This window comes from Diabrotica virgifera, chromosome 2 (assembly GCF_917563875.1).
Source record: "Diabrotica virgifera virgifera chromosome 2, PGI_DIABVI_V3a".
NCBI lineage: Eukaryota > Metazoa > Arthropoda > Insecta > Coleoptera > Chrysomelidae > Diabrotica > Diabrotica virgifera.
In genome coordinates, this window is record NC_065444.1 from 80,974,204 (window position 1) to 80,984,080 (window position 9,877).

Here is a 9,877-nt window from a genome sequence, read left to right on the forward strand (position 1 = left end):
AGTCGACTCCAACTAGTTGGAGTCAACTCCAACTGGATAATCAACTTGAACTGTAACATATACAATCATCCTTTTGGACGTGCATTATGGATTTTACTATTGATTGTTAAGTAAAAAATTGTAAAATTAGACCTAATGATTTCTTGGGTTAGTTGTGAATAAATGCCTTTTATAACTACACACTAAATGAAACATCATGACTAACATTACACAAACCAAAAAGCAAAATGGGGCACATACTAAATAAAGACATACGTGGCCTCTTCCGTGGCTGGTCATGCCCCAACTGTCCATAGTCATTGCTACCACAAGAGTATATTTTTCCTTCTTTGGTGAGGAGAAGAGTATGGTTTTCGCCCAAGGCTGCTTTAATGACTGTGTTTGCCAAGTACCAGTCTACATTTGTGGGTGTGATGATATACTCCTCTTCAACACCACCCAATCCTAATTCACCATGAATAGTACTTCCCCAGCCGAACATTTTAAGCTGTTAGCTATGATTTTCGACGGATTGCATACTTGTTTGTTTTCCTGAAATCAGATAAGCTAATATAACATTCTAGATTTAGATCAATCTAGAATGTTCATGCACTATGGTTATTCATTGATAACAAACTTTTGACAGTTTGTACATAAAAGAAACTACAATATTATTGTTAATTCACCTGCGTACTTTGGCTTCTTCTATTGACACTTCTGATTTAATTAATCATTACATGTAAAAAAATATAATTAAAATACAATAAACTGGACTCTCTTCTTGACGTTTGTTGTCGAGGTTAACTTTCATAGAAATTACTTCCACTTCCACTTCTTTTTTTTTGGCTTGCATACAAGTGCATCTGCCAGCACATTTCTTTCGTGTTGCAGTTGTCTTGCTCTTAGCAATACTGCAGCACTCTAAAGACAAACAAGAAGATTCTACGCTTTTTTTTTACAATTACTTAATATGATAGGTTATGTTTCGGCTAACGGATTTTAGTATTTTATTTCCTGTTTCTTTATTCTTAAATATTAAAATCATTTCTTTAGACGTTCATAATATCTAACAAATTTATACGTATAGAAATATACCCTGTGATGAGAGATGTTAGTTTAGACAAATAGAACAACATAGGGATAAAACTCTTCTCGCTCCGGGGTAACGGCAGAGCTTTCACAACCCGAAATGTTACCTCGGTTAGAATAGAACCCAGGAAAGGATAGGATAAAGAAATATGGGACAATTGAGTTTGTATTTCACAAATTGACCTTGTTAATATTTAAATGAGTAACAATTAATTTTAGTTGATCAAAAGTTAGATTGCAAAGAATATCTTGTATATTAAAACTAACTGGGACCCCTAGTTTTTTTAGTTCATCTCTAAGATCAAACTGTGTACCTTTTCTTATGGGACATTGCAAAAGAATATGGTCTATATTCTCCTCTCTTCCACATTCACAGAATGGATGATCTTTTATTTTTAGTCGATATAGATGTGATCCTGTGCAACAGTGCCCTGTCCTCATCCTTATTATATTAGTCAGGTGTCTTCGGTCTATATAGGGAAATTTTTTAAACCAGGGTTTATCTGGAAATGAGGGTTGAATTCCAGAATACCATCTCCCTTTAGTCTGTGTCTGTGATTTCCAGCATATGTCATGTTCCCTCCTTATTTTACTTTTCAATATTGGCCAAACATCTGTGTAGTTTATTTTCATACTTTGTGGGACATTAAGTACTCTCCCAATATTTGCCAACTTATCAGCATATTCGTTTCCCTCTATTCCTGAGTGACCGGGGATCCAGCACAATTTATATTTTTTGTTATCTGAGTTTGCCTCTACTAATAGCTGTTTCGTTTCTAATGTGGTATGATCATTATTTGCATTTATGCCAACTTTTGTTAGTTTCTGTATAGCACTTCTGGAGTCAGTAAAGACAATACAATCAGTAATACCTCGATTCAGACATTCCTTTACCCCCTTGCCAATAGCCACTATTTCTGCTGTGCATATATTCAATGCTGATGGTAATCTAGATGAGTATGAATAGTTGATATTGGGAATGTATACACCGTAGCCTGTCTCTGCTTCCTTAGCATTCCCACTTTTTGATGCATCAGTATAGATAAATAGGTAGTTTTCACTTAATTTCTCTGTTGCTGCTTTGAATATCATATTTTGATGATGATCTGACTTGCTGATTTTTAATTGCACTGTGGGAAGTCGTGTGTATTGTATGTCCATGTTGAACGAGAAGCAGGGTATCACATTTGCTGTGTGAATTATACTTTTGTATGGTTCTAGTTGGTCAAGTGCCTCCACTAGGTATGGTCTCTCTCTTTGTTTCCAATATCCTATCTTATAAGTACACGCTTGTTTAATATCTTTGATTACCTTTAATATCGGATTATCTTGAATGCTGTACATTTTTGTCATAAATTTCGTTGCCAACCATTTTCTTCGAAATTCTAGTGCCATCTCTGCAGTTTCTGCCAGCAATGCTGTTGTAGGAGTTGACTTCATGCATCCGAGGATAACCCTTAGGGCTTGAAATTGTACTGTATCTAGCTTACGCAAGGTGTTTTTGTTTGATGGTTTTATGAATATGCTGCCGAAGTCCAAATGGGATCTCACCAGACCATAATATACCAGTAGTAAAGTGGCAGGGTCCCCACCCCACCAAACTTTCCCTATTGCCCTCATTACGTTAATACCTTTAATAGCCTTACTTCTTATGTTTTCTATGTGGGGGTTCCAGTTAAGGTTTTCTGTGAGGGTGACTCCTAAATATTTAATTTCTTTTTTACGAGGGATGATCTGCTGATCCATAACGATTTCTGGATATATGTAGCTATTACTAGTTTTTGCAAACCATACTACTTCACTCTTGTTTACTGAAATAGAGAAGCTGTGTTTCGCTAGCCATTCACTTATGTCTGCAAGAATTAAATTTGATCCTATTACTGCTTGGATTGGGTTTTGATGTTTGTTTAGCAGTACTAGATCATCTGCATATGACAATAAAATGCATTCCTCTGGTATTATTTCATAAATCGAATGTATATAGATGTTAAATAGTAACGGACTGAGTGGTGATCCTTGTGCTAAACCTTGTGTTGTAAAGGTCGGACCTATGAGATTTTCTTCCTCATCTTTGACATATATTTTCCTGTTATGAAGAAGCTTGAATGTAAGGTTAGTTAGTTCTATTGGGAGATTTAAATCTAACATTTTTTTATAAAGTATATAAATGTTTACATGATCATAGGCGGCTTTTATATCTAGGAAAATTCCCAACACACTTTTATTCTCTGAAAATGCTGCCTGAATATAAGATGTAAGAAAAGCAATATTAGTCTGAATTCCCATACCTTTTCTAAACCCTGATTGGAAGCTGTTGAATGTATGGTTATTTTCCAATATCCATTCCAGTCTGTTTTTAATAAAGTGTTCCATTATTTTGCCTACACATGATGAGAGGGCTATGGCTCTATAACTATCTACGAGTTGCGGATTTCTGGTAGGTTTGAGAAACGGGAGTATTATTTGTGTTTTCCAGCTCTCAGGAATCTCTTTTCCCTCTAGTGCCTTATTGTACATATGAAGTAAGCTTTTTAAGGCTGCCTCTGGTAAATATTTGATCATTGAATAAGTGATTGCATCAATGCCCGTTGCTGTGTCCTTTTTATTGTTTATACCTTGTTTCAGTTCACTCATGGAGAAAGGATTCTGGATGCTGTTGTTTGCCACTATCGTAAATTCTGGATCTATGTTGCATACTGATAGATTTGTTAAGATACTTTCACTGATTTGTGTGTTGGGTAGTTTTTTTTTATACCCCTGTTGTGAATTATAGAATTTTTTAACTGTACTCCATACGTAGCTCATATCAGAGTTTCTATTTAGCGTTGCACAGAACTTTCTAAAACTGTCTCTTTTTTTCTCCCTTAGAAACTTTTTTGTTGCTGCTATCATTTTTTTGGCGTGGACATAGTTTTCAACTGTGAATTGTGTCTTGAGCCTTAAAATTGCTTCTTTTCTGTCTCTTATTTTTTGTGAGCATTCCTGATCCCACCAGATGCATCCTATTCTTCTCTTTGTTCGATTTTTCATTGGAATAGTCATATTGGCTGCTCTCTCCATTGTTTGAATTAACTCTCTATATTCCAGCTGTTCTATATTTGCTGTTCGGTTTAATATGTCCTGGTACTCTTCCCAGTTGGCTCTTTTATAATTTTTCATTCCCCGATTGATGTTTTCCGGATTAATGTTTATGGAATTTTGTATAACTAGTTTTGTGGGGTAGTGGTCACTGAAGCCCAGGTCGTTTATTACTGTCCAATCACATTTGTGGGCTTGATTACTGGAGGTCATCGTCAGGTCTACTGCACTTCTCCTTTGTCCTGGTCTGGTGAGTCTTGTTGGAGTCCCATCGTTATGTATAAAAAAATTGTATTCATCAACAAATTCTTCTATATTGTTACCATTTGTGTCAGATATTTCACATCCCCAAGCAACATGATGGGCATTGAAATCTCCCAAGATGATGATCGGTCCTTGTAGCACCTTAATTAGGTTAGATAGTTTGTTTTTTGTTATTTTATTGGTGGGATGAGAGTATATATTTACTATATTATAATTTTGAATTTTAATTATTATTATTCTAAATTTGTTGGTTTCTAGGTTATTTCCACATTTTAAAATTTCGTACTTTAGATTTTTTTTAATTAGTGTTGCTATACTAGTACCTTCATTCATATCATTTCTGACTATATTATAGGTTTTAATGTTAAATTTATGTACCGGTTTTAGAAAGGTTTCATTGAGTAAAATGACATCTGGTTCCTCATCTCTGATTAGTGATATTAAATTACTAAAATTAGAGTTTACACTACGTATGTTCCATTGAATAATGTTAAGGTTTGTGTTATCCATTTTTATACTAATGTGTTAGTTACTTGCAGATGAGAACTGCATTTTTTGTTGATCTGATTATATAACTTGTTATTTTGATTACTTTTCTGGCCTATCCGAATCTTCCGAAGATTTGGACAACTCAAAGTATGTATTAATTAGATCCCTAATTTGACATTTATGTTCTATTGGTGTAATTAAAAATTTTTTATAATATTCTTCAACTCTGTTCAGATTATTTGACTCTATTGACTGTGTACCTGACCCAGCAGGATCTTCTTCTCTATCTATGTTTCTATATGGACTAGATTGAAAATTTTGAAATTGTGGCCTGTGTTCTGCCCTTTCCTGTCTTCCATTGGGGTATGATAATACTCTGTTATGTGCTGTTTTGTCAAAACTGACTCTCTTTGTTGGAGGAGAGGCGTTTGTCGTTGATGCATTTGCGTATGTTCTTTTTGACTTGACAATGTTACTGCTATTGATATAAGATCTTCTTTGATTTATCTGTATATGATTGTCCGATTGTTGCCCCTTGTTTTGTGGACTGGGGAATTCTGTTTGCAAGAATCTAAATGTTTGTGCTGTATTGGATGTATTAGGTACATATGACTTAGGGTGCAAAAAATTGGCCTCATAATGTGTTATATTTTCGTATACCATGGTCTTTTTAATGTTGCATTGCCTTTCATACTCGGGACATTTTCTGCTGGTAGCCTGGTGTTCTGTCGATTTGCAGAAGTAACAAGATATTCTACATGTCTGTTGTGCATTTTCTTCGGTTTCATGTGGGTTGCCACAGTTGTGACATTTTTTTATGCTTTTACACTGCATTTTTGTGTGTCCAAAAGCCAGGCAATTGAAACATTGGGTGACTCGTGGTATGTAGGGAATTAGCGGAATTGATAAGTAACATAATTTTATATTTCTAGGGATTATTACCCCTTCAAATGTTATTAAGATGGTCCCCGTTGGAGAGTACTCGATTGTTCCGTCTTCATTGGCTTTTTTCGTGGTAAATCTTTTTACATCTAATATCTTAAAAGGGCTTTCGCCCATATTTTTGATGTTTTCTTCTGTAAATATTGGGTTTATATTCCTAGCTATTGCTTTACAAGTTACCGAGTTTCTTGGTATATATATTTTGTATTTGTCATTTAGTTTATTATTTTTAACAAAGTTATTTGCTGCTGATGCAGATTGAAATATTATTCCTAATTTGTTTTTACCTTTTTCTTTAACCTCTAAAACATCTTTAAGTTTTAATTGAAAAATATCTTTAGCAATTTTTAGATGATTATAGCGACCTACAGCATGCCCTTTTTCAATTCCTTCAATAATTACAATAAATGGCCCTATAGCAGAATTATTATAACTTAAATTAGTTAAAAAAGTCTCCGTTTTATTATTTGTATCTTTTTGTTCGGTTTTTTTATTCGTATCCATTAAGTTCATATCAACATCTTGACTATTAAAACCAGCAAAACCTTCAAGGTCAGGAGGGACTTTCCCCCCGGAATCCTCGGTCATTATTAATTACCTTAAATATTTTATACTCTTATCTAAGCGTGTTAAATACAAATGAAATTTAAGAATATAAATGTAATATACCAATAATATTAAAAAAGAAAAGGTTTATTAACAGAGGAAAGGTTAGTAGATCTCACCACAGGTTTCAAATTTGCCTCCTGATGCGAATCACATCCGTCACCTTTCACTGCCACCCTCATAGAAATTAAGATTTGACTTGACTTTGACTTGACAGTTCAAACAATGGTTTTAAACTGTACGTTCTATGTCGCAAACTAAAGCCGGACTCACACGACTCGTGTACTTCGCAAGGACAGAATTACAGTAGAGCGTCGATAATCCGAACCCTAGTAATCCGAACGATCGCTAATCCGAACGCAAAAAAAATTATAAAATTAAAAAAATATGATCGCGGACCGAATTTTTGGATTTAATATGACAATATGGGCAAAGAATACATGATATGGGCAAAATATGACCGAGGATTTTTGTTCTGTTTATGCAGAAATACATACAATATATTTGTTTATTATGCAGGTGTTTTATTCCTTGTAACTAAAACGTATGTACATGTACCATGTTTATGAGCTTTGTATGTATTTTGAACATATGTTCCATAATCCGAACAATTTGATAATCCGAACTACCCCTGTACCAATTAGTTCGGATTATCGACTCTCTACTCTATTCGCATACTTGGAAAGTATACGAGTTTGCCAAACAGGGCACTGATCACACGACGTGTACAATTTACAAGTACGCGAGCGTAAACATTTGGCTTAACGACCTTGACAAATGAATCAGTGGTGTGATTACTAATAAATAGACCAGGACATTTAGGAAAAAATAGATCGATATTTAAAACAGCACTTAGAAAGTTACAATTTTTTTCATTGTCTTCAGGATGACACCAGTAAAACAGTCAACAATATAAAAATGGCTGGAAATGTATAGTTGAAATTTAAAGTGCATCATATGCATCCAAAAGTGCATAAACATGTCAAAATAAGTGTATTAGGGCCAGATTTTGTTACCCGGGGGGTTTTTGGGTCGCTGAGAACGAATATACGCCATCAGAACTGACCATCGGGACACCTGGTGTCAGGTTCACTGCTAAGGCACGTCATCTAGATTTTAAAGGGTTTTCGGCACTAAATTTGTGCAAACAGATGACTCGGGGTAGCTGAGCAAAAACTCGCCATCAAAACCGACCCCCTTGCACCTCATGCCAAAAACCCCATCAAACTCCTGAAAATAACATGCCTTAGCATTGTGTACCAGGTGGTCGGGGGGTCGGTTCTGATGGCGTATTCGTATTCAGCGACCCCAAAAACCGCCTACTTGATCTATTTGCATGCATTCAGTGCCTAAAACCTTAAAACCCCAGAAGATGACGTGCCTTAGAAGTGACCACGGGCACAAGGTGCTCCGGGGGTCGGTTCTGATGGAGTATTCGTGTTCAGCAGCACCCAAACCCCCGTTTGCATTGATTTAGTACCAAAATCCCTCGAAACTCCAGAAGATGACGTGCTACAGCAATGACACTTGGCAATAGGGGCTACGTGGGTTGGTTCTGATGGCATATTCGTATTCAGCGACTCCACAAAACTTCAAGTAAACTGATTGCATCAATTTAGGGCCGTTAGCCCTCGAACCTCCAGATGACGTGCCCTAGCAGTGACCCTGGGCACCAGGTGCTCCGGGGGTAGGTTCTGATAGCGTAGTCATGTTCAGCGACCTCAAAAACCCCGCGAGTAACACAACTTGGCCCTTAATATGCTTATGACATGTTTATGCACTTTTTAATGCATGTTAAGAACTGTAAAAAGCAATTATTAATTAGGCACATCCACCCATTTTTCTATTGTAGACTTTTTCCTGACATCATCCTGAACACTATGCAAAACTAGCAAGTCTCTAGGTGGTGTATTTAAAAATCGATTTATTTAGGTGTTTTTAGTGCTAAATGCACTGGTCTAAATGAATAGTCGCAGTAAATGCCAATTATTTATACATTTCGTTTGACCGCCTCTGCAAGTATAGACAAGTATGTACTTCACAAGTGTGCGAATAATCGTGATCACTTTGACTCGGGTCATTTTTACCGACCAGTTGGAAGATGAACGAGTGGCAACGAGTGACAAATATACAATTATAATTGTACGAGTAACCCACTCAGACGACATGGCAAGTATACGCAAGTGACGATTATTCGCCAAGTACACGAGTCGTTTGCGTCCGGCTTAAGGCGAAATTACCAGAGATATGTCAAGAATAGATCTGGCTAGGTATACGCTAAACAATGCATCGGGGTGTAACGTCGATATCAAGTACGGTGGTCTAGTTATCTTTGTCTGTCGTGCGAGTGAGCGTATCTACCAAGAGGTAAGAGTAATGGAACGACAGTTACACAGAGGCGGCAGCCATCATATGCTAGAGAGAGAAAGCTAAGCGCTAAGCGCCAGTAGAGAGAGATAGATAGACCACCGACTCGAACTGCTCCGCGTTAAGCTATTTTTCGGAGTTGGCCAAATCTATGTGTATAAAGGCCGCGTCTCGCCATCAAATAATTTGATCAAACAGTTTGAGCAAACTCCGGAAGTACGTCAAAGTGACGTCACAATTGCAGTTTTTTTGAAATTCTACAAATCTGTGCTCTCACTATCAGTCTAGTTTGATCAAATTTTTTGTATTGAGTTGTCTAAATTGTTTGTACTTTATTTAAAATTAAAATTTTTCATTATTATCCACAATGAACTCTCAGGATGTGACCTCATTAACTGTCACTTTCAGTTTGCTCAAACCAGTTTGATCAAATTATTTGATGGTAGGACGCGGCCCTAAGATCTTTGGAAATTACAGGAGCGGCCGGAGCGGCTATCGAGGGCTGTATGTGCTGGGGCCTGATTCTAATTCATTTCGACAGTCGCAATTTCATTTCGACACCGCCATGACAGCCGGAGAGTATAGCGATTCTTGGGGATATTAACCTTATCATGTTGAGACTGCTCAGAATTTGGGTTGGCGCTTCGGTTTCTTGGATTTTGTTGATAGTCTGGGAAAATTATCGAAAAAATACCATTTTTGGGAAAAATTATTTACCAGCTATTTTATTGCTAAAATCGAATCTTAAGATTGCATATATTAGTAATATGGGGTATGACAAGTCCGCAGAAAGTGTGTTATTTTATTTATAAACAAATTAGCACTCCTAAATCTTCTTTTTTTTTTTCAATTAGTGGTCTGTAACTCCTATAACTTTTCCTTTGAGCCAAAAACACTCAAATAAAAATTCACCGTAATTTAGTTCTGCACAAAGTTATTTTTTTTCCGATTTCCTTCAACAAAAATTTTACTCAGAAAATCCGAGTTTTCCCAAAAAATCTGCCATTTTCAATTAAAATTTTAGGGAAGTACCTAATTATTTATCAATAATTAAATAATTGAA

The 9,877-nt window shown here is 36.1% G+C and overlaps 1 protein-coding gene across 3 annotated transcripts in view; it reads right to left on the reverse strand.

Annotated features, from left to right (window-relative positions):
- Nucleotides 1-837, reverse strand: part of LOC126879533 (probable E3 ubiquitin-protein ligase HERC4) — a 125,606-nt gene extending 124,769 nt beyond the window's left edge. The window contains exons 1-2 of one of the 3 annotated variants that reach the window (XM_050642638.1): nt 666-837; nt 256-531 (exon numbers count right to left, since the gene is read on the reverse strand). In XM_050642638.1, coding sequence (XP_050498595.1) covers nt 256-481 — 226 coding nt within the window. In that variant the 5' untranslated portion in view covers nt 482-531; nt 666-837. Of the gene's footprint in view, nt 1-240; nt 532-665 lie in introns of all 3 variants that reach the window. The other 2 variants (XM_050642636.1, XM_050642637.1) reach the window with 2 other exon arrangements.
- Nucleotides 838-9,877: the final 9,040 nt, after the last annotated feature.